Raw genomic sequence first — 25,283 nt, 5'->3', positions numbered from 1 at the left:
CTTCTAGCATGAGCCACCGCAGGCATGTGTCTTCATTTCTTCAGTCCAGAGGGGATATCTGTGTGGTTACAAACTGGTTTAATTTGTGCAGGTTAAACTAACCTGCAAAGATTGAATCAAGTCAGGCTCAGGCTTTTTGAATGTCTGTCCCTAGCTTGTGTGACTAACTCCAACATTTATAACACTTCTGTAGCTAACCCAATCATTGGAACAGCCCAACAGAATGCTCCATAAGCCTTGGAAGATCAGAGACTCTTGTCCCAGTGCTATAACAGTAACCAAAGTATATGTTATCAACACTATCATCTCTGAATTTGGCCCTGTATGAGGTTTTCCTCCTGTACTGTATGAGGTTTTCAGGAGGAACTGCTCCATAAGCTGGATTTCCAGTTTCTAGCAGATTTTCTCCTGTGTAGCTTTATTCCCTTTCATTCTCCTCACTGCACAAGACCCCTCTGTGCAAGGTAATACATATTTAAGGGAGATTTTTGTCCAAGTCTGTTGAATTGCAATACTGAGGATGCTCTATATCAGTGGGAACTACCTTTTTGGGAGGCATGCCACAAATTAGTCCTGCACCCTCTGTGGGTGACATTTCAGCTGCCTTTTCCTGGCCAATCTGTTGCTCTGGTTACTGCTCTACCTGCCATTGTGCTCTATGTCCCCTCTCTTATTTGCTGCATGCCACACATAGAAGCTTCTTGTGCCACTTGCATCACACGTGCTGCAGGTTGGCCACCCCTGCTTTTATCTAGGTCAGCTTGTACTTGGTACTCACCATTCTCATTTAGTATAACAAGTGAAAAATTTAATTAATATCATGGGAGAAAGTCAAGTCATGGGGAACAGAGAGCAAAATCCACTGCAAGTAATAAGGCTACTTCCAATGAGCATTTTACTCTTTATAAGAGTAATTGATGGGGGGGGAAGCACTATAATGTAGTTAAACAGAAATGTGTGCAGATCTGCATGTGCACAATACATAATCTCACATACACAGCAGGCCTATAAACAGATTGAGACCTTGTATGGAAAAACCCTTTGTACACACATTAAAACTCTCTGTGTATATATATACACACTTTTGTTTCTTTTTCTTTCTCTTTGAGCCTAGTTACAAAGCCATTTGTGTGCAATTTGGACTTCTCTCTGTAATGCTTATTCAGCCACTTGAAAATCTGCTATGTAAAATGGTGATACTAATTGCTGAAGGATGAATCATATTAAAATCAGGCTGTTGAACTGTCAGTGCTCAAGTAACTAGTCTGCTTCATTTTCTGCTCCCTCCTGCAGTGAAGCTGCTTTTGAATGCTTATTTCTTGTTCATACAAATAAAACGTAGTGTAAAGTGTATTTAGTTTAAAGCCCCAGCAAACTGAAATGAGGTCCATCATTCTGGATAAGCAAGATGGAAGCAAATGCCTTCAAGGAAATTGTTTTAGGTTGATTTTGTTCTAATAGGTGGATTTCTAATCAGCAGGTAGTTAGATCTTTTAAAAAACACTACATTGCATTATTTAAAACCCTTTATTAGGAGAGTGGAGCTTTATTTAAATATTTCACAAACTACAGCCTACTCTGTTTCATTTACTTTACCAGTGACCGTATCTCCACTGTGCTTTGCTGCTTCATCCCCAATACCAAATCAATCATTATAAAATAACAGTTCGAAAGCTGTCTTGTCTCTATGGCCCTGCCTGCCCATATTGGACTGTGGTCTGTGTTCAGATACTCTGAAAACCTTTCAGTTATTTTTCACCTTATTATTTGAACTCCTTAATGATAATACATAATTTTAGATTCCACTTGTATAATATGCAGCTCCACTTATCTAGAGCTCAGCTAAGCTGTTGATTGTTTCTGACTATACTGTACAATGTGAAATTCACTATAACATACAGGCTTAAAGCGTGCAAAATTAAACACCAGCTGCGGAACTACTTGTTTAAACCCCAAGGAAGAAATACAATAATTATGATGATGAGTATTAATTTGCTGTCTCTACACTGAAATGTTACTAGATCTATCTAAAAATCAACATCTTTGTTTCCTTTACAAATCTGACTGGTAAACAGTTTATGCCATCTCTCTCTCTCTCTCTCTCTCTCTCTCTCTGTATTTTACCTGATTCACATGGTCCTTTGTGCTTCATGGTGATATTTCTTCTCTTAGAGTAAACCTCACTGAATTGGCAGATGTTCTCATAGGTCTTCCCTTCAGGTCCACAGATACTTTCCTGGAATATGCACACACATTGTGGTTCAGGGACTTCCCCAAACTTTGCCTCGTCAGCATCCAACCTGCACTCCAAATTTTCTCCGCATTGCCCGTAGAAATGATTGCCATAGTCCAAGTCACATATCTGCCCTTCCACGTTCCCACATTCCAGACAGCAGCCACATTGATCTAATACAGTACCAGCTGGACAGTTTGTAGGCTTAGAGCAAAGTTCCAAATTGCATTTTCCACAACTATCTCCTTCCCTTAACAATCTCAACCAGCCTCTGTGGTGTAAATAGGGGAAACTCTGAGAAACTTGCACCACTGCTATCAGCACTGTTATAGCCACCAGGGGCTTCATCTTGAGAATGTAGAAGGTCCTTGGAGTAAAGCCAACATTAACAAGAGAGACAGAACGTCACATTCCTTTTCTAATCTACCAAAAACAGAGCCCTTTAAAGAGAAATTAACATCAGATTCCTAATCTGGAACTGATAAATACAAATGCATACAAACCTACAAGCTTTCCTCTAATGAAGTTTGGAATGTGGGTACTGCTTACATATAAAACAAACTTCCTTTCTGACAGCTCAGTTAAAGCATTGTGAAAACTGTTTGCTCAGAGTGTCTCCTTGAGCCAAATTTGCAGACAGTATCTCTGTTGAACTAACATTATATTGTAGCTATTTTAGGAAGGGCAGACAGGGTGAATTGGTGAAATAGCAAGGTAATATATGCTCATATGCATCTTCATTTCATCTTCATTTTCACTCTTCTTCATTATCGTCTTAGTGGTGTAAGTCACAAAAAATAAAAATGTGTGTAAATTGATATCTAATACCTCAAGTTGCTGACTCTTAGATTTTAGAGGTGGCTAGCCTGGTTAGTCTGAAGTCAAGCCAAGGTAGGGCAGAATGTCACCTTAGGCCTAATCCAGGTGGGCCTAAACCATACAAAACATGTATGGTTTTTGGTGCTGCAAACCTCTTTGCGGTACCACAAATTGCATTTGTTGCCAGTGCTGTAGCAAGGGAGAGAGTGTAACAGGGGGCCTTCTCAGGGCCAGTTTGATGTTGGCCCCGCCACCTGTCTCTCGGCTAATCCCCCGCCTTCCTCTCCTGCCATGCCTTGAGGATACATGATTACGGTGTTAATTAGGCAGGAAGCTGCCCATTTTGCACCCCGATATTTAGGGGGATCTCTGCAGCTTCATTCCATGCATACACTGCACCCCAAGCCTTGCAGATGGCATCTCAGGCAGCTAAACTCAGTCATACCCTTCACCTATTAGCTATGGTACCCTCTCTGGGATCTTCCACTCCCCCTTAGGCCCTGGCCCCATCTCAGGCCAGTTGGGACTAAGAGCCTTTTTGCTCTGTGGGCTTCCCTCACAGTGGGCCCCTTGCCCTTTTGACCCCAGAGGTCCTGACCCCAGCATGGACCAGTCAGGTACCTTGGGTCAGGTCTAAGCTGCTTACCTGTTTTTACCCTCACAACTCCACTGGAACAACTGAGCCTCAGGACTTTTCCAGGTCTGGGGCATTCTCCAGCTAGGACTGTGTGGGGGCTGGAGGTTATTAGGTGCCCCCAATCCACCTTTCACCAGGGAGGCAACTGGCCTGGCATTTCATGGGGCTGCTGTGCCACTGGCAGTCCCAACAGGCCTCCCTTCCCAGGCAGGGTGAAGTTTTAGGTCATGCCCAAGTCCTGGAGCCTCTTCCATCCCCATAGCTCCAGCCCATAGGCCTCCAAGCTGTTCCTGAGCCTCAGCTCCACAAGCTAATGTCTTTCTCACAGCTGCTAGCAGCAAACTGCTGTTTCCCTATTTATAGCCTTCTCTCTAAAATGGCTGCTGCAACCAAGCACCTGGCAGCTGCCTGCTCTGGCCCTTAAAGTGGCAGGCACCAACAGTGCCCTGCCACAGGGGGGCAAGTGGGGTGACTGTCCCAGGCACTGAAGCGAAGGGGTGCCAACAGACACTGCCCAGCCAGTGTGGGATGTGGGATGGAGCCACGAATGGCTCATTTCGGGGGTGCACAGAGAAGGGTAGCTACTGCTGCTGTGTGCACTCCTGGGCAAGCATGGGTGGGGGGGTTTCCCCCTGGATCTCTGTGCAGGGCGAGGGCGAGCAGCCCCTGTGGGATTTGCTCCATGTGCCAAACTTTGCTGCTACAGCAGTACTTGTTGTACATTAAACCATTTGTGGCACTGCTAATTTGCAGTGCTGGGGCAAAATTTGCTATTGGGATTTCCCAGTAGCAAGCCCCCCAAACCCCGCCCCCCTGAAAAAAGAAGCACAAAGCACATGAAAGTGGTTGCTCATCAGTACAAACATGGAGATGGGGGGAGCAGGCAGCCCTGAGGACAATGTGTCCCACTGCAAAGCACACAAGCAGAGGTGTGCACTGTGGCACAAAGTCCTACTGTTTGTTCAGCTGTAAACACATGCCCCTGCTTGTGTGGACATGGCCTAGAGGCTAACTGGTTCAGAACAGCAGATGCCTGGACAAAGTAGAATGTTTCCTCCAAAAACTTAAACCACTTTGAACCAGTGTGTCTCAGGACACTCCCGTGCCCTGCTCCTAGTGAGTTGTGAACTTTAGGGGGGGAGGTGTGTCGCAGGGCACTGAAGTACCTGCTCCTAGGAAAAAGTTACAGGTGCTGGTTGCCGGGGCAACCGCAGTCGGTCAGCTGACCGGAAGGGGGCAGGGCCTGGCCTATATAAACAGCCTAGGCTGAGGCCAAGCAAGCAGTTCCCCACTAACATTGAAGGGAGAAGGAGCTCTGCAGGAGTAGGCAGCTTGATGGCCTGAACAGCTTCAGTTGAGGACTGGGTGGAGCAAGCCCTGGTAGGGTTTTGACTGATGAGTAGCCAGAGGGCTTAGAGTTTACGTTTAGCCAGGTGGCTTAGTTCTTCAGTTGTAGCCGATTGGCTTATGATATTGTTTGTTGTTAGACCAGAGGACTGGGTGAGGCTCATGCGCCCTCCCTGGGGCTCCTTGTTCCTCGTGAGCCCTCCCTGGGGCTTAACGCAAACACCTTCTGGGCTTCTCGTCAGTGCCCACTCTGGTGCTCCTCAGACTTGGGGCTCAGGTGGCTAAAGCCATGCCTGGCCCCGAAATCCCCTTCTCGGGTCTACAGTTTCTACACGGCTCAGGCGGCCTCGGCCTTACCTGGCCCTCCAATGCACTGTGCCCCCTTCTCGGGGCTCTGGGGTCAGTGCACCCCTAGATGCGGTGCCCTCTCTGGCACAGGGGTCCCCACACCGCTGCAGAACCCCTAATGAGGCCTCCTCCAACCCCTACAGCCTCACCCGGTCCTCCGGTCTAACAACAAACAATATCATAAGCCAATCGGCTACAACTGAAGAACTAAGCCACCTGGCTAAATGTAAACTCTAAGCCCTCTGGCTACCCATCAGTCAAAACCCTACCAGGGCTTGCTCCACCCAGTCCTCAACCGAAGCTGTTCAGGCCATCAAGCTGCCTACTCCCGCAGAGCTCCTTCTCCCTTCAATGTTAGTGGGGAGCTGCTTGCTTGGCCTCAGCCTAGGCTGTTTATATAGGCCAGGCCCTGCCCCCTTCCGGTCAGCTGACCGACTGCGGTTGCCCTGGCAACCAGCACCTGTAACTTTTTTCCCTAGGAGCAGGTACTTCAGTGCCCTGGGACACAGTGACACTAATTTGTTATCCTGCTCTACCTTCTGCTTGACTTCTAGGGTTAGGTCAAACTCAGGAAGTTTTGCTCAAGGTTTAGATCCAAATTTCTCCCAAGAATGTTTTACTGTCTGCACATATTTATACATGTAATTCCATTTTATTGCATTTTTAATAGACATGGCCCCAAGCTGTGGTACCTGACACCTGTAAACTCTGGGACAGGATGGTAGATGCTTGGAACTATTGTCCTCCCTGTGTTTTTCTGCCTTTCATATCCAGCCTAGTGCTACCATTTTGTGCCAAACCTGACTCTCAAAAACATTACTTAAAAAAACTGAACATACTGTTTACAATAAATGCCATTGCCACTGAACTATTAAAGCTTTTTTGAAAGCCAGCTGGAGGTTTCTTTGATTCTCCCTGCATTCATTGAAGTTAGATGCTTCATACATTTTTTCTGTGAATGTCTGTGTTCTTATTTTAGAAAATATACTTTCACTGTAAATTAGTAACAAAGAGAAGACAGATGATGGTGATAAAACCTGCAGCACTTTCTGTTTGCATATCAATAAACTTCTACTGATTTATGGAAATTTGGAGTCATTTCTGGCCATGGCACATAGCTCAAGCGGTATTGTCTGTGGACCTCATTTAAAGCCCACTGAAGTCAATGGGAGTCTTCCTACTGGCTTAGTAGGATCAGGCTCTATCCCTGAATGTCTTCCTTCTTCAACAGTAGCTTAAATCAAGAAGGTTGTCCTGTCAGTTTTCCTTCCATTATAAGTTCATAATGTCTTTTTTTTTGTTTTTCAATGACCTTTGTCTTTTTTCCAATCAAAAATGTGGGGTAAATATCAGGAAAGCAGGAGCACAATATTCTTTATTCTCAATATCTCAAGTGCAGCCTGTTGGAATTCCTGTGGATGGCAATGAAAATAGTCTGCCTTTTGAATATTTTTAGGAACAGGTCACAGATGAGCTAGTCTCCTTGGATTCTAGTGCATGGAGATTCCAACTCCCCAAAAAAGTTGGATGCTGGACTAGATTTTTCTCTTAGATACACTTGCAAACTGGGGTGATGCCCATGACATCAGTGTAAAACAGGTGCAAAGAAGAGGAGAAACAAGACTTCCAACCTACAAAACTCAGTATAATGCTTGAGTAATCTTATGCGCTAATGAGTTCTGCCTATTTTACTTTTCAGCTGTCTAACTCTGGAATTCAGCATAATGTTCAGGACCACTTTAGTCAATATCAATGATGCCCTGGAGCAGGGTAGTGGGGCACTGTTCTGTGGAATCTCATGTAACTCCACCTTGAAGAAAATTTATAGCAGTATTGGGATGGCTCCAAGAAAACCCAGAGTTGAAGTATCTTCATTTATCAAATGAAAACCTAGAGAGAGGTCTTCACAATTAATTGTCATTGGATGCAGGTGAGAAGAAGTAAAATATATCTGTGGAGATTCATCCAATTTCTAGGATAATCACATAGCTCAAAATCTGTCTTGAACAGAGTATGCTTGTGCAAAAGGTGTCTAAGTGCTGACTGCACTTCTGCCAAAGGCCAGCATGAGGTCCAGTATGTCATGCCTCTTGTGTGGAGTAGAATTGGACTGAGTGTCTCTTTATCCCTGTAAGGATCCCATCGGGAAGCGGCAGACTTCCAGACCTGATTGTGATAAGTACCATCAAAAAGATGTAGAGGAAATTAGTATTGTTGTCTTCAGAACTGGATTTGAATTGTGTACAGTGAAAAAAAACCCTGGAGGAATACATTACAAAATGAAGAGAAAATAAGATATTGACCAGCTGCTTACTGAGTGAGCATAGATTGAGACTTGGGTCCTTTGCAAACAAAAAAGCATCTGACTACACAAATTAAGGCCAAATTAAGGTCATATGGTAAAAGCCTTAATGACATTCTTTTTTTTCCCATGGGCTAGTATGAATGGGTGCCCAATCATCCTTCAATAACCATGTACAGGTGTTACATTTAACCAGGGTTAGGTTGATCTAAATGCCCAATTGTGTAGTGCTGCAGGGCACTAAGGTGTGCCTACTCCTTTAAGGGCAGGAACTGCCTGAATAGAGAGCCTGAGGAGCTAGACAAAGCTTCATAGCTGCAGGTTGCCTGGGAGAATTAGCCTGCACCTGCACCCGGTCAGATAACCGGAAGGAGTCAGGGCCCTGGGCACATATAAGCCCCAGGGCTGAGGCCAGCAGGGGTTAGTTCTCTGGCAAGCTGAGAGGTGAAGGAATTCCTGCAGGGAAGAACTACCCAGGAGTGCTGTGGCTGCCAGATAGATTGTTTACCTGGCTAATGAGACTCCAGGAATCTAGAAGGTACTCAGGGCTGGGAGGCACTCAATACTCAAGGAGCAGTTTGGGGCTTTAAAGAGGCAGTGTGGCTTGCATTACTCATATTATGTTATAGCCCAGGGGCTCATATTTATGTTGTTGTTATTATACCAGTGGATTGGGCAGAGGCTACTGGGGAGGAGGAGACCTCATAGGGGGCACACTATAGTGTAGAGCCCCAGCACCAGAGAAGGTGCAGAGACAGGGGGTGCAGCGAGCCCAGTGCCGGACAGGGCGCAGAGACAGAGGCCAAGGGCCCAGCGATGACAGGAAGCTGAGTTAGACGGAGGTCTCATCAAATTATGGACAATGTTTAAATACCACCAATGAGGCATGGGGCATGGTAAAGGGGAGGTATTGGAGCCACGCCTCTAGCCCATAAAGCTTGTGGGTACCATAAGGTACCTTCTGAGTGTGGGACCCTGTAGGGTGTCCAACAACCCCCAGGGTTTAGAGGAGTCTGTTAGGACTGTGACCAAGCAGCAAGTCGAGGACAGCCTCCTGATTCACCATTTATACCAGCAAGACGTGGCAGACTAGATTAGTAGGCACCCGCAGGATGGAGCAAGCACAGTCACCGTGCCCTAGGGACATCATGGCCATCCCTGGGGAGGCCATATTGTGACATATAGGTGTTCAGATGGTGTTTAGTTCTGCTAAAAAATGGTGCTCCTGATTTAAGTTAGTGTACCTCAGGAGGTGCACAAACTTAAATCAATTAAAGGGCTAATCTAATCTAGGAGGGACTTACCTGATCTTGAGAATGCCTACATGCATTCACAGCTCACCTCTGGAACTGGGAAAGTTCAGCCACTTGCCTAAGCCCTAGGACTATGCTATTCCCATCCTTTGCCTCCCTCCCCCCATCCCCTACAGCCCTGACCAGGCTATTTTTAGCTCCGTACCTTCCCCCTACCCAGACCAATCAACCTCTCCACACCACCCCGAGTTACTTGCATTGGTCTCCCCATGCATGCCACTCCTAGCAGTGGTGAACAGCTGCATGCGCATGCATGGCCATGAACAGCTACATGGCTTAAAGTAAGTGCTTAAACCTACATCAGGTGTGATGAACAATTGTTTGCACCTTAAGTGAGGTGGGACCACACTGAAAGCTTGCTTGGAAAGCCCCATAGTGAACTTTTTACTGCTTATATAGTAGCTGGACTGATTCATATTTTGTATTCTGCACTGCCTGTAAAATGTGAGGTCTGACTATAAAATGGTAAATTAAGCATGTAATTGATACTCTGAACTTCAAGAATCAGCAAAGGGTTGACTGGCAAATTTAATGGCAAATTGATTCTTATCCCACCTTCTCAATCCATTTATATGTTTTATTTCATGGTTCCTCATCAAAATCTAATTGTACTTTTAGTTTTGCATCATAGGTTCTAATCACCAAGGCTTGCTTCACTACTGTAGCTGCAAATACAGCAGATGAAAGTCTTAAACTTTGCATGGGGGAAGGCCTGTACATAGATAATAGGGCTGTGCAAAGCTTTGGTAGCCTATTAGATTCAGAGGAGACTTGGCCCAATTCAGGGACCGCATCTCTGAATTCAATTGGGAGACCAATTCAAAGCTCTGAATCAATTCAGAAAACTTTGAAAAAGATTCAGCTGCTTTGGAGATTTGGCCATAGACTAAACAGGCAGCTGACACAGCTGCCTCCAGCTGATAAGTGTGTTGGGGTTGGTGGAGGGGGGAGGGAAGTGCTGTGGGGGAGCGAGGGGTTGGGGCTGGGACTGAGACAAGCTGCCCAGCTGTGGTGGGGGGGTGCATTACTCAGGGAGGGGGGCAGGGGGAGCTTGGGATGTGGGCACAGCAGAGCTAGGAGCCGGGGCTCTGCCCTGCTGCTGCTTGCTCAGCTGAGGTGGGGGGGCAGGATGTGGGCGTGGCTTGCCCCAGGTGGAAGGGGGCGGCAGCAGCAGGACAGAGCCCCCACTCCCAGTGCTGCCACACCCTCATCCTGTGTCTTACCATGCTGGCTGACAAGCAGTGGCAGGGCAGAGCCCCCACTCCCAGTGCTGATGCAGGTGTGATAGCACTGGGAGCAGGGGCTATGCCTTGCTGCTGCCTGGGCCTCTGGGGACTCATGGCAGAGCCGCCCCATGCACCCCCCAGTTCCCAATCACCATCCCCATCCAGCTCTGCCCCTGATGCCCCACTTCCCCCGCCAACCTGGCCCCAGCGTCCTGGCACTTTAAAAAAAAAAACACTCACCGGCTCTGACAGCAGGGATCAGGGCCTCTGAGGGATCATGGTAGAGTCCCCCTGCACAGTGCCAGGCAGTGGTGGTCGCCACACCCATGTGGCAGCTGTCACATCGTGCAGGGGCAGGGCGCTGCATGCTGTCTGGGAGCTGGGGCTGCTTCAGTCAGAGCCTGGCACCACACCGCTCCAGTGGCCCCAGCTCCCAGAAAGCACACAGCACCTTGCCAAGCTGTGCTGCATCTGTGCCATGGGGCAGCTGCTGCGCTGGTGCCAGGTTGGGAGGGGTGATTCCTGCTGCTCCCCCGCTGTGTGGGTGGGCTCTGTCATGAGCCCTCAGAGGCCCTGATTGCCACTGCTCCATCTAGTGAGTGTGGGGCTTTTTTTTTTTTTAGGAGCCAGGAGGCTGGGGCTGGGCAGGGGATGGGGCCAAGCAGGGGAGCCATAGGGGCTTCTCCCATGGCTTCCCTCACACAGGGAGAGGCAGGGACAGCGGGAGGAGTCACAGGAGAACCTGTAGCTGCCCAGCTGTGCCTGCCTCTCCCTGGCCAATCTGAATCAGTGCCAGATCTCTGATTCTGATTCAGCTGAATCGAATGGGGACAGTAATTCAAATCACTGAATCAAATCAATGTCCTTTGAATCAGCCAAATCAAAATTGAATACTTACCTATTTGCACAGGCCTAATAGACACTTAATATGTTGTTGGTAGGAGAGAAGTTTGTATTTCTATTTTTTTAGATAACAATGTGTAAGAGGTAGAGAACTAAGAAACAAAGATACGCTAGGAAGGACTTCTTCCTGGGGTTCCCCAGGGGTCTGTCCTGGGTCTGGTATTGTCTCATATCTTTGATAAAGAGATCAATTGCATGCTTAGAACATTTGTAGATCTCACTGAGTTGGGTGGAATTGCAGGCACTTTAGAGGGAAGGATCTAGAATGACCTGGAGAGACTGGAGAAATGATCCACAATCAATTACATGAGATTCAACAAAGATAAGTGTAAAGTCCTGCACTTGGGATGGCGTAACCACATGCATGAGTATAGACTGGGGAATGACTGTGTAGGCTGCAGTACTGCACAGGAGGACCTAAGGGTTACAGAGGACTACAAGAGGACTTGAGGGTTATAAAGGACTACAAGCTGAATGTAAGCCAACAGTGTGCTCGCTCTCATTGTAAAAACAGCCAACAGTATTCTTGGTTGCTTTAATAGGAGTGTCACTTGCAAATCAAGGGAACTGATTCTTCTCTATTCAGCACTGTTGAGACCTCACTTGGAGTGCTGTATCCAGTTTTGAGCCCCACACTTCAAGAATAATGAGGAGAAAAGGACATGAAAGTGCACCACAGGGCAACAAATGATCAGGGGTCTGGGAGGCAAGACTTATGAAGAAAAGCTGAAAGAGCTAGGGTAATTTAGCCTAGAAAAGAGAAGACTGAAGTGGGATTTAATAAACAGTCTTCAAGTACATGAAAGATGGTTATAGAGAGGATGGAGATGGGCTTTTCTCTGTGGCTGTAGGGGACATGACTAGGAGCAATAGCCTAACACTGCAGCAGGGGAAATTTAGGCTGGAGACTAGGAGGAACTTTCTGACTATGAGGGTGATCAGGCACTGGAACTGTCTACCTAGAGAAGCTGTGGAATCTTCTTCCTTGGAAGTTTTCAAGAGCAGGTTGGACCGATTCCTAGCTGGAATGATTTAGTCAGGGATGCTGTTGCCTTGAGCAGGGGGCTGGACTAGATAACCTTAGGAGCTCTCTTTCAGCCCAATTTACCTATGATCCTATGTGTCCTTGTCCTTTTCAGTGGAGGGTTCCACTAAACAGCCTAGGTTAAATCAATATCCAGTAGGTCTCAATTTGACACAGGCAAGAGCTGTCACATAATAGCTCAGCCACAAACTTTGAGTTGCTTGGGAATGTATTCTCAGCCCTTGAAGGTTTAAGAAAATGGAATAATTAAGACTTGGGCCTGATTATGTTCTGACTTAAGCAGGTCCTTCTGAGCACAGATGTGCAGTTGGTTTGATTACAGCATGGCAGTCAACCTTTTTGCCAGCATGCCAGAATTTAAATTCAAAATATGAGAGTGTGCTACTCTTAATAATCAGCTACCACCACTTCTCAGTGCCACCAAATCCCATTGCTACTGGGATTGGAAACACTGAATTCAGGATCACCTACCCCTGCAACTCTCTGACAGGGCCAAACCCTTGAACCAGCATCAACAACTGACTCCCATTCTCTCCTTGGCTCCTGCTCAAATCCCCATTCTAAATGGTGCCTCAATCCTCTTCCCCTTTCCAAGTGCTGCTCCTGTTGCTGGCACCTCTTAACTTGCTGCCCAGTTCATGTGCCAAACATACCACTTGTGGCATGCATGCCATGGACTAGCCATCACTGGGTTTCTGTTTCCAAGTATATACCAGTGCATATACACACAGATATACCTCAGTAATTACTTGGTTGATATAACTCAGGAGTAACTCCATGGAAGTGACTAGAGTTAAGTTGCACATAAGGGGTGTGTCTACACATGCTATTAATTCTCAGTAGGCTTACTGAGCAGTAAAATACTGTGTAGTAAGCCTTTCCAGCTGCACATCTACACATGCACCCTTCGGGGAGCAGATTTGCTCCAAATGGGCATGTCCACACATGCAAGCACATCTGCTTGCAGCAGCTCAAATAGAAGTGGTGCAAATTTGAGCCAGGGCTTTTTGCCTTAGTGCACGTGCTTGGTCATTCATAGATTCATAGATTAAGGGTTGGAAGGCACCTAGTAGATCTTCTAGCCCAACCCCCCGCCAGGGTGGGAGAACAACAAAAAACCCCAAAAAGAGAAACGGGACTCAAATGAGTCCAGCCAGGTAGGCATCCAGCCTCTTCTTAAAGACCCCCAGGGTAGGGGCCAGCACCACTTCCCTTGGAAGTTGGTTCCAGCTCCTAGCCGCCCTAACTGTGAAGTAGTTTTTGCGGATGTCCAATCTATACCTCCTCTCCATCAACTTGTGCCCATTACTCCTTGTTATGCCAGCGGGCGCTAGGGGAAACAGCGTCTCCCCCAAACCCTTCTGGTCCCCCCTAGTGAGTCTATAGACGGTCACCAGGTCCCCCCTCAGCCTTCTCTTGTGGAGGCTGAATAGGTTCAGGTCCCGCAGTCTCTCACTGTAGGGTCTGCCCTGTTGTCCCCGGATCATGCGGGTGGCCCTCCTCTGGACCCTCTCCATGTTGTCCACATCCCTCTTGAAATGGGGCGCACAGAACTGGACACAATACTCCAGCTGTGGCCTGACCAGCGTCGCGTAGAGGGGGAGGATCACCTCCTTGGCTCTACTCGAGATGCACCTGTGGATGCACGACAAGGTCCGGTTAGCCCTGCCAACCATGACCTCGCATTGTCGGCCCATGTTCATCTTGGAGTCAATAATGACTCCAAGATCCCTTTCTGCCTCCGTGCTCTCGAGTAAGGAGTTCCCCATTGTGTAAGTGTGCTGCTGGTTCCTACTGCCCAAGTGCAGCACCCTGCACTTGTCCGTGTTAAAACGCATCCTGTTCCTGTTAGCCCACCCCTGTAACCTATCCAGATCCCTCTGCAATCTCGCCCTCCCTGTACATGTACTTTGTTGTGGAGCAAATTGTGCCAATTGGGGCAAAATAACCCTGCCTGGCTCCTCCTGGATCTGCAGCCAGGGGGAGCTAGAGCCTGGGGCCAACACCTGTGCTGTCCCCAGCAGTATAAAAAGCTGCCGTGTCCTGGCCCCATCAGTACAAAAACCTGCCCTGGCCAGCAACTCAGGGTTACTTGACCTCAGGAGCTTCTGGGGCGCAGCCAATTGGTATCTGGGAACACTAGCCCCTTGTGTCAGCTATACTGCTGAGGCAGCATACCAGATTCACTTTTTAAAATAACCCCAAATCCACATTCTTCCATACTTAGAACAAAAGAGAAGAGAAAGGGGGATTGATCAGATGGGCAATGTTTTATTGTTATATTTACCATGTTAAAGAAATTTGGAAGCCTATCAGTGTCAATAGCACAGTGGTGGGCAAAATCTGGCCTGTGAGGCCATTCTATCTGGCCCGCTGGGCCCCTAAAAATTTTAGAAAATTAGTATTTCTCTGCACTTGGTTACAGTAAAAAATGACAGGAACCAAGGGCAGTAGGACCCAGGGGAAGCCTCAGTGGGCTCCCACAACAGCAGGGCCCACCCGGCCCCACCCTGCCAGCAGGGGCTTCTGGCCTGGGACCATGCAGCTGCCCCACACTGGAACCACAAGTAAGGGAGAAGTGGTGGGAGGAAGGCAGGGAAGGGGCCCAGGGAAAAGTGCCCTGGGGAAAAGCTGAGTGTGGGGTGGGGAAAAAGCAGACCCGCCCCTACCCTGTGCCCATCACCCCGCACTGCAGCTGCTCGCAGTCCACCTGGGGCTGCCTGTGCCTGCTCTGGACATCCCTGCACGGGCTGTGAGCAGCTGCAGCAGGGAGAGCCAGCCACAGGGTGCAGGAGGAGCTGCTTCCCCCCCCGTGCTCAGCTTTTCCCCGTGCTCCTTCCCGGCATGGAGGAAAGCGGCCCTTCACTACCCTGTGGCTGGCGCTCCCTGCTGCAGCTGCTTGCAGCCCATGCTGGGCTGTCTGGAGCAGGCACAGGCAGCCCCGGGTGGGCTGTGAGCAGCTGCAGCTTGTGGCACTGCCCACGGGGTGGGCCAGGGGACACTTTTCCCCGCCCTGTTGTGCTCAGCACCACCTTGTAACCCAGCCCCACTACCAGCCTGGGTCCCGCGCTGTTCCGGGCTTGCCCATTGGGGCTGCACATGGTGACAGCAGCTGCGGCCCCCCTGCTTGCTGTACCAGGCAGTGTTTGCCACTGCCACCTGTAGGCTGCCCAGCACATGCTCCGGGCGGGCAGCAGCAGCCAACACTGCCTGGCGCAGCATCCAGGGGTGCTGCAGCTGCTGCTGCCTCACGCAGCCCTGACAGGTGAGCCCAGAGCCGGCTTGGAGCCCAGGCTGGCAGCAGGGGTGGGTTTCAAGCTGGTGCTGAGCATGGGGAAAAGCAGCCCCTCACTCACCCCATGGCTGATGCCCTGCATTGTAGCCACTTGCAGCCCATGTGGGGCTGCCTGTGACTGCTCAGGACAGCCCCGTATGGGCTGCGAGTGACTGCAGCAGGGAGTGCTGGCCACAGGGCAAGCAAGGGGCTGCTTTTCCCCGCACTCAGGACCAGCTTCTTTCCTGCTGGCAAGCAGGTGGTTGGGGCTGTGTGCTGCCCTCTGCCTGTACCACGGGACTGGGGGGGCACTGGGAGTGAGTGGGTGAGGAGCCAGCAGGAGCATGGAGCTTGCACCGGTGTCTCAGGGCCAGTGCTGACAGGGCCCAGAGCAGGGTGGAGGAAGTGCATGGTCCCAGAAGGCAGGGGCTCTATGGAGCCAGGCCAGCTCCCCCCTCTCCCTGCTGGTGCAGCCCATCCCAGGTCCACAGACCCCTGCCAGCCTATGTCTCGCTTTGGGCCCCAACCGGTGCTGGCCCTGGGACATGGGACCAATGTCTTGGGACCAAAGACATTGGGACATTGGTCCCAAGATGGTCACTAGGGGGCGGGGCACATGTCAAGGGGTGTGGCACCTGTCAAGGGGTGGGGCTACCCATGTGACCCTCGACAGCTTGCTAAAACTGGGTAAGTGGCCCTCTGCCCTAAATAATTGCCCACCCCTGCAATAGGGCTACATGATTGTCCAGCTAATTAGTGCCCATCTTGTTGGAAGAGTCTCCTAAATCAAAACAAAAGTACTTGTCTCATCCAGGTAAACTAAATTCTCTTCCAATGCAAAGTGCCCTTTTATTTCATCCCACCGACATTATTCTTATTTTCCATGAACAATTCTGCATCTATTTTGCCCTTAGCTTTAAGCCACATGCCCTCACTTCCTGATCATACCCAGTCTTCCCTTCCTTACTATCCAATCATTCCAGATGCCGTCACCAAAGAAAATTAACTTGTCTCATGAAAATGGTTCAGTGGGTAAATACTAGTTAGCAAGTCTAACTTACAAGCAAGTCTAGCTAGTCTGAGGTTATTAAATGGAGCTCCTAGGAACTAATGCAGTATAATTATGAACCAGAAACCCAATGGATGCACCCCCACATGCAGGGGTGCGTGGAAAAAATAATCCCCCTCTCTCTGTAGAAATCACCCCTCTCTCTCTGCCCTGCCTTGGGACACCCCGCACAGCCCTCCCCTTTCACCTGTGTGCTGTTTAGTTTTAACTTGGTTACCTACGTGATGGAGGAAGAGAAATTCCTGAGGGAAGGGGGAGCTTCCTCTTTTCTTTGTCCTGAGTTTCCTTATGAACAACCTGTGTGACCCTGGTCATTACCTGGGGATGCTGATGATTTTTAAAAGGATTGGTCTGAATCACATAGTTCCTGGTTTTGGTTGGAACTTAGTGATGAGGTAAAAAAAATTATAGGAGGAGTCACTCCATCTTGTGGGAAATCAGTCAGTTTGGGACACTGAAACAAGCAAAAAGCCTCTGGATTTCTATCATTCTCTGGATGTATATGTGAGTAACTTACCTAAAATTTAGTGAGTATATTAGGGTGATGTATCTTTAACTGTGTGTTAAAAGGGCCAACAAGACCATTCCGTTTTGCTCAAGGCATTTTTCTTCTAACATTCCTCTGTCCTGTACCCCTTCTAAAGTCTCTTCCTCGTATTAATAAATGCTATCTGTTACAGCATGCGTAGCTGTGTATCCTTGAGGGAAGGGACCAAACTTCTAGCTCCCTTTGCTTGACTAGCTAAAGTTGGCTTGACTTTTGTTACTTTCCTCCATCGCAGGAGCTTACTTTTGAATGCTTTAGGCTATCAAGCACCCCAAAATTCCATGGTGGGATAAGCATCCCCAAGGTCTGCAGGGTCTGTGTACTCTGGGCTGCACAGAGCCCTAACAGAGACCAGAGCCTGGGTGGTGGCAGTGATTACCCCAGGCTTGTGGGTGTGCTCCAGGAAGGGGCTGGCCAGCCGTAGGCGCCTCAGGGGACATACCTAAAGTGTGGTTTTCGTTGGGCACAGTGAGGCAAGTGGCTCGCATAGTAGCACCCCATACTGTCCTGCCACTGGGTGTGTTTGCTGTGGCAAAAATAATAGCAGCACAAATTTGTGCTGCTATATTTTTCTACTGCACATGTCCCTACATGTGTGTTTTGGTGCAGGGCAAAATGTCCTGTTTTGGGAAAACTGCACTCTTCTCCCCTTTTTCCAGGTCCCAGTGTGCTAAAGGAGCCATGGCAGAAGTAAAAGAGGGGAGACTGGCTGGGAGCCAGCACATCTCCCTAAAGGACCAAGCCTATGTGTCTGCTGATGCACACTCCAGTGGCATGTGCTGTGCCACTGTTTTTCGCGGCTAATTTTTTTTTTTTGCTACCAGGATTTCCCAGTAGTAAGTTTTGCCCCGCTGTGCAAATTTGCAGTACAGGGCCCATTTTAATGGGCCAGGGATGTGATCTTTGGTGCTGCAAAGAGGCTTGTGCCACAAACCACATGTCTGGATCAAGCAATGTGTAGAAACAAAGTCTCTGCCACAGAGCTTACACAGACATAACCTTGTGAAGAAGAAATAACCACTTTCTTGCCGTTGTTCTGTGAATTGTGGGACTGCCTCAGAAGACAAACAGAAACCGAACTTGTGAGAAAAAGGCTTAAAATGTTATCCACAATACAACTAACCTGGACAGCTCCAGAGTACACTCCAGTGGGATTCTAATGCAGATATTAAATACAAGAAAAATGGATTTAAAATACTGTAGTATAAGTTACCACACCAAATGTATTGCTAGGTTGGAAGGACCTTTGACCTATGTAAATGAGAGCAGAATTCAGGCACAATTCTTAATTTATGTATTTCTTTTCTTAAACATTCAAGGACTTTGATTACATTACCAAACTGCATTAATCTCTTTCAATTGCACAAATAACTAAAAAAAAAAATGGCTTCAATAGGTCCCTAGATATTGGCCCTAGGTTAACCTGAAGGAAGCCAGGTAGAGACCAGACAAGCAGAGTCATACTTGTTAAAGAGCCTCACCATTTCCTGTTATAAAATCATAAGTCTTGTTTCATGAAAGCTAGTCCTCAGAAGGGAGGAGGTTCCATTTTAGAGGGATGGCTCTCCTGGGAGGAAGAATATCAGAATAATAGGTACTGAAACCTGCTCCTTCCTGAAGAAGCTTGGGCACTGAATACACCCTGCTGCTATTGTCAGCCTTTAGGGCCAATATATAGCTCACATGTAACACTCAGGGGCCGGGCCATTTCTAGGGGGCATGAATTGGGGCGACTGCCCCAGGCCACACGCTTTGGGGGGCCCCATGGAGTCGGGTGGAGCAGTGCAGCGATGCCACACTGCCACCAGCTTCACGTCTGGCTGTTTGGCACACTGCCCCCCACTGCCAAATCCACTGCTGAAATCAGCGCATCCGGCCACTTGCTGCCCCCCACTTCCCCTCTGACAAATCTGCTGCCAGCTTCCTTGCGTCTGGGGGCAGGACCCCACACAGGCTGATTTGCCCTGGGCCTGCACCCTGCTGAGATCATCTCTGCTCAGGAGACGTGTCTACACATGCCTCTATGGCACCATTGTTACTGTGCTGTCATTTAGTACTTCCTTTTGGAAGTACTAAATGATGGCTCAGTAACAGCCCATACTGTGCCATACCAGTGGCGCACAGTTATTTTTAGCTCCTACATTGCTATAGCAATGCACTATGTTAAGGGATTGCGTTGTTATGGTGAAGTACCAGTGGCATCATGGTTTTTGCCCGTGGATGCTGTACCACAGTGAATTAAAAGACTCTGTGGACTTATTGTAGACTAACTGCTCCCTAGTGAGTGTTTGGATTTGGAGTAAAAGCTAACCTAAGATAGCTTAGCACTGTGCGGAAGAGTGTTAAGTCTCGTTTATCTGGTCCAGCATCCCATCTTTGACAGTGGCAGAAATGGATGCTAAAGAACACTTGTGCTCAAACTTTTGACTCTGTAGGCCATATGAGTAGTGCAGGGCCAATCTACAGGCTGGACCAAGCCCCATGCACCAGGATCAGGCTCTGGGGCTGGCACTGTCCCCTCCCTGCCCTCCACATCAGGATTAGGCCTTAGAGCTTGGCACCACCCCCACATGGTGTGATTGAGTCCTGGGGGCATGGCACCCCCCCCACTGCTGCCTACTGTGATTTCCCCCCACCCCAAACACACACACCTGCTACTGTGTGCCACAATTGGGCACCAAAGAAAAAATGCAATCCCTTTTACCTCCTGAGGGGTAAGGGCAAAGACACCAACAGTGACACATACCAACTCATGTACAGTAAATCCCAACCCCTGCTAACTTGCTGCAATTTGTTTGTCTCTACCCTGTGCCTCTTTTGCCTCTATAGACAACTCACTTGATCCAAGCCATTTGGTATTGGGGAATTATTTTCACACTTGCATGGGGCAGAATGCTGTTAGATTTGTCCAGAATGGGCACTGCCAACCAATAAATCATTCTTGATAGTGGGGAAAGCCCTAACCTCATCCAGTTAAACACATTATGTGCCAGTAGTAGCAATGCTTCTTTTGTCAAGATACTGGTAAAACCTTATTCCTCCACAGAGAAGTTCCTTTCAGTAAATTGTTTAGGAAATTGCATTTTTATTCATTTCCTGGCTTCTTGTAATGTCACAGTATTATGTTAAGCTGCTGAGTTCTACTGCATTATTCTACTTTATATGGAAATATACCAAACATGGCTGATGCAACCTAAAATTGCATCTTGAAAACCTTAACGCAATTTTTTTAAATAAAAGACTATAATCAAGCCCAAGCATTAAGCACTAGAATCTTGCTGCAAACTCTTCCTTTGTCTGTGCAAGGTGAGAAGTTTAAAGGGTTATGGTCATCAGAAGCAGAAATTGAATACCAAAAGAGCAAAAAATCCTTCATCAGCAGCTACTGCCAGAGACTAGTCCAGCTGGAGCAATCAGAAACCTAAGGTAAAATCCTGGCTAGGTGACAGACAGCTGTCATTCTCAGAAGATGGCCATCAATTATTTTTAAGTACTGTATTACTCTAGGTTAGATATAATGCAAAAGAGCAAAAGAATGGCACCCCCTTTAATCCTATGTAGAAAACAATTAAAATATATAGGCTATATTATAAAAATATGTAAAATTTATAATTTAATTATAATATTACATAGCTTTATAGTCTAATAGCCCCACTGTATTTTCCATATTAGTGAACAATTGCTTTCTTAAAGCACACAGTAGGATCATTTACTTGATGCTGGAGAATACGTTAATTATGGATCCCCTGCCTTTGACTAATGGATTTAATAATCACGTTACTGTAGAATTAACTTATACTTCACTGTGCATATACCACTAACGATGGGATTCATAAAAGTTGTTTCTTAAAAGTAAGATTGGCACCAAAAGAAGCTAGAATTGGCACCCAGCCACTAGTTCCATGGAGAACATTTTTATGGGAATCCAATCACTTTTGCTTCTTTTAGCATTAATCCACTTCCCTGCCAGCCTGCCCTCCTTTCCATTGATTTTTTTAGAATAGCAGGGTAATTTCTGTTTAAGGGTTGGATAATAGATTTCATAGACATTGGGGCTGGAAGGGACCTCGCTAAATCATTGGGTTCAGCCCCCTGCCCAAGGGGCAGGAAGTCAGCTGGGGTCGAATCACCCCAGCAAGATAAGCATCCAAGCATTTCTTAAAGGTATCCAAAGTAGGTGCTTGTACCACTACTTGGGGGAGTCTATTTCAGACTCTGGAGACTCGGACAGTAAAGAAGTATTTCCTTATGTCCATTCTAATATGGTCTTCCAGGAGTTTGTGACTGTTAGACCTTGTCTTCCCTTGGCGGTGGCCTAGCGAACAAATATTCTCCCAGTTCCTGATGCATATTCCTGACATACTTACAGCCTCCCATAAACCCACCCCTGAGCCTTCACTTCTCTAGGCTGAAGAGTCCCATGCTGCTCAGCCTCTCCTCATGAGGTCTGTTCTCTTGACCTCTAATCATGCGCATGGCTCTTCTCTGGATGCTCAAGCTTCTCCACATTCTTTCTAAAGTGTGGAGCCTGGAATTGAATGCAGTACTCCAGCTGTGGCCTCACCAAGGCTGAGTAAAGCAGGAAGATGACTTCTTGGATCTTGCTTAAGATACATCGATAGATGCAAGCCACAGTTTTATTTGTTTTGTTGGCTTCAGCATTGTATTGGTGGTGCATGTTCATCTTGTAGTCAATCCTGACCCCCAAGTCTTCCCTTGGATACACATGCTCAGTAGGTCCCACTGACTTCAATAATGGCACAAGACATATGGTTCCAAAGCTGAGCTTTGACCTTCCTTCCTCCGCCCACTAGGCAGAACACTGGGGTTTGAATACCCTGTACAAATCTCCAATCTCCATTATTTTGCATTGGTTCTCTCTGAGGAACCTGCAAGAATAGTTGGGAAGTCTTTGATAATGGAAATCTAGCTTATATTGACGTTAAATCTATATTTATATTACACAAGACAATGACATTATGGTGGCAAAAACAGTATTCCAAAGTAAGGAAATACCAGAATTAAGGTTGCCTTGTTTAAGTTTAATGTGGCTCCCTTGTTCATATATGGTATAACCTAGTCTTTAATTACATTATTAATTCTATAATCAATTAATCTTGTATAGTACTGTTGTCAATGTGTTGTACCAAATGTCTTCTACTACATGCCACTCAAACCTGGATCTGAAAATGGAGCAATTACTCTCAATTACCCACTTACTGTGGGTTTTTCCACATAAATCTTCACTACAGTTTCATAGTTTCATAGTGCTTAGGGCAGGGGTGGACAAAATACGGCCTGCAGGCCAGATGCGGCCTGCAAGGCCATTCTATCCAGCCTGTGGGGCCCCTAAAAAATTTAGAAAATTAATATTTCTCTGCCCTCAATTCCTGTAAAAAATGACAGGAACCAAGGGCAGTAGGATCCAGGGGAAGCCCCAAAGGGCTCCCACAACAGCAGGGTCTGCCTGGCCCAGCCCTGCCCCGCCCCACCCCCCAGCCAGAAGCTCCAGCAGGGGCTTCTGCCCTGGGACCATGCAGCTGCCCCACACCAGAACCACAGGTAAGGGAGAAGGGGGGGAAGGGCAGGGAAGGACCCCAGGCAGGGAAGAAGACCAGGGAAAAGTGCCCTGGGGAAAAGCTGAGCGCGGGGGGGGGGAAGCAGTCCCTAACCTGCCCTGTGCCCAGCACCCCATGCTGCAGCCGCTCGCAGCCCACCTGGGGCTGCCTGTGCCTGCTCTGGACAGTCCCGCGCAGGCTGCGAGCATCTGCAGCAGGGACCACCAGCCATTGGACATGGGAGGGGCTGCTTTCCCCACCCCCACACTCAGCTTTTCTCCAGGCTCCTTCCCTGCTCCTGTTCACCTTGTGGTCAATCCTGACTCCCAAGTCTCTTTTGGTCATGGTGCTAGTGAGTTTAGCACTGCTGAGCCTATACACATGATGTAGGTTTTTTCTCCTGAGGTGGAGCACCTTGCATTTCTCTGTGTTGAATGTCATCAGGGTTTGATCCACCCACCTTGCGAGCCTTTCCAGGTTGGCCTGAATTGCCTGCCTATCCTCTAGCATGACCACACTTACTTATAATTTCAGCGTCGTCTGTGAACTTATCCAGTCCAGTGCTGAAACCCGAATCCAGATCATTTATGAATATATTAAAGAGTGCTGGTCTGAGTACTGAGCCCTGGGGGATACCACTGGTAGCCATGTGCGATGTTGACTCTGTTCCATTGACTATCACTCTCTGGGTCCGACCATGCAGCCAGGTCTCCAGCAATCAGCCCGTAAGGTTGTTGAGGCTGCAGTTCTCCAATTTTACCATAAGGGGGCAGAAGGTGTAAGAAACTTGTTTCCCCAACACGTTTTTGTGCCCATGGGCAGAGAACACCCACCCTCCCAGAGCCAAGTTCTACTCTCCATTACATCAGATTAACTCCCCCAAAATACATGGAGTTTCACTAAGCCAAACCCAATATGAAATCATATCCAACCCCTTAGTCCTCATGCAGCTCAAGCAGAAGGACCACCAGAATCTATGTTGCAGGTACCAGATCTGAAATGTCTATATATAGTACTATTGAAACATCACCACAAACCTCACAGTGCTTTGGTATGATCACTGGCCTGGAGACTTAAGTGTAAGGATAAGGTTAAATGAGGCTCATGCCCTTAGGCTTGATTATTTGGTTCAGCTGAACCCAGTGAAACAAACAGGGCCAGCTGAGCCCTAGCCCCTTCCCAGTGATTGCTTCTGGGTCTGCTTCTAAGGAATGCCTCCTGAGCCTTGCTGCATAACTTACAGGTTTCCCATTCTCAAGCAGCTCCTGTCCTGGTAACTTTTCTGGCTTCTGCCCCAGCATCTTTGATCACACACTTAGCCCTTTGGACTTTGGTTTGACCTCAGGTTGCTTCCTAACCCTGATTCTGATTGGTCCCCTGGCTTGATATTTGGTTTCTGACTCTTGGCTTTTGACTTCCTACCCATTAAGCCAGACAATGACAGCCCTCCCCCAACACCTGCAATTCCCAGTTCTGCTCCCAGCTCTATCCCCTAATCCAGATGCTTCAGTAGACAGCAGCAGGAAGGAGAAAAACCTTAGTACCAAAACCTAATAATTGTTCTAAAGCCAAAGGCAGTCAAAACTCAAATAATTGTTAATTTCTGCATGAAATTGGGAAAAGAGGACTACTATGACAAGAATGTCCACCCATTGCCCCAGTGCAATAACTGTATTCCAACAGAACATGCCTAGAAAACTGTAATAGCTATTTCCTCTAGACCAATGGCCAGCCCTGAGAGCTGAGCTTGCAGAAAGCATAGAAGACTTCTAAACAAATCTGGTTAAATACAGCTTTCCTAAGGACATTCTGAGTGCAGCTGACAGAGGCAATACATGCCAAATAAATCACCGCAAATGACAATATCAAGTCGGAAAATCTATCTCATCCGCTAAACTAGATGCAATTTTGCATTTAATGGTAATTGCCTAAGTAAGGGCCGAGGGCCTGGTTCACAAACTAGATGGCATGTTGCACCATTTTATATAAGGTCTCCTGAATTCATTTCTTTGTTCATGCAGCCTCCTCCATACCCCAGTTAATACATCCAATGTTTATAGTAGATAATCATGTTGACTATCTTTTGGATAGGGATATTGAACCAAGCATCTATAACACTTAAAAATAACAGCTACAATATGAAACCCATTCTCTGCTAGTTACTTATCTGTTCCAAAATTGTTTGCAGTCTGAGCTCCTACTAAAGGAAGCACAGGTGCTATCACCTATTACTAGAGCTGCTTGAAGTCTTCCATTATTAAAAAGTTTCTTGTCAGTTGCTTATAACTTTGAAAGACTGCTTGGGCTGAACTTTTCTGTGCAAGATGTCTGCCTCAGACTTCGGTTTTATGTGATAACTGTTGGCACTGGATTTACAAACCAGTCCTAATAGCATGTTCTTGGCAAGCACAACCTTTCTAAGTGGTCAACCATGACTCCTTCCATTCAACAGTCATTCCCCAGTCTATACTCATGCATGTGGTTACTCCATCCCAAGTGCAGGACTTTACACTTATCTTTGTTGAATCTCATGTAATTGATTGTGGATCATTTCTCCAGTCTCTCCAGGTCATTCTAGATCCTTCCCTCTAAAGTGCCTGCAATTCCACCCAACTCAGTGAGATCTACAAATGTTCTAAGCATGCAATTGATCTCTTTATCA

The 25,283-nt window shown here is 47.5% G+C and overlaps 1 protein-coding gene across 1 annotated transcript in view; it reads right to left on the bottom strand.

Moving 5' to 3' along the window:
- Nucleotides 1–2,686, bottom strand: part of LOC109290149 (kazal-type serine protease inhibitor domain-containing protein 1-like) — a 34,577-nt gene extending 31,891 nt beyond the window's left edge. Inside the window, exon 1 of the mRNA XM_019506538.1 lies at nucleotides 2,125–2,686. Within this exon, the coding sequence (XP_019362083.1) occupies nucleotides 2,125–2,581 (457 nt within the window). The 5' untranslated portion in view covers nucleotides 2,582–2,686. The remainder of the gene's footprint in view (nucleotides 1–2,124) is intronic.
- Nucleotides 2,687–25,283: the final 22,597 nt, after the last annotated feature.

This window comes from Gavialis gangeticus, unplaced genomic scaffold (genome assembly GCF_001723915.1).
Source record: "Gavialis gangeticus isolate Ggan-Ray unplaced genomic scaffold, GavGan_comp1, whole genome shotgun sequence".
NCBI classification, from domain to species: domain Eukaryota; kingdom Metazoa; phylum Chordata; order Crocodylia; family Gavialidae; genus Gavialis; species Gavialis gangeticus.
This window is presented reverse-complemented; position numbering and strand designations above follow the sequence as displayed.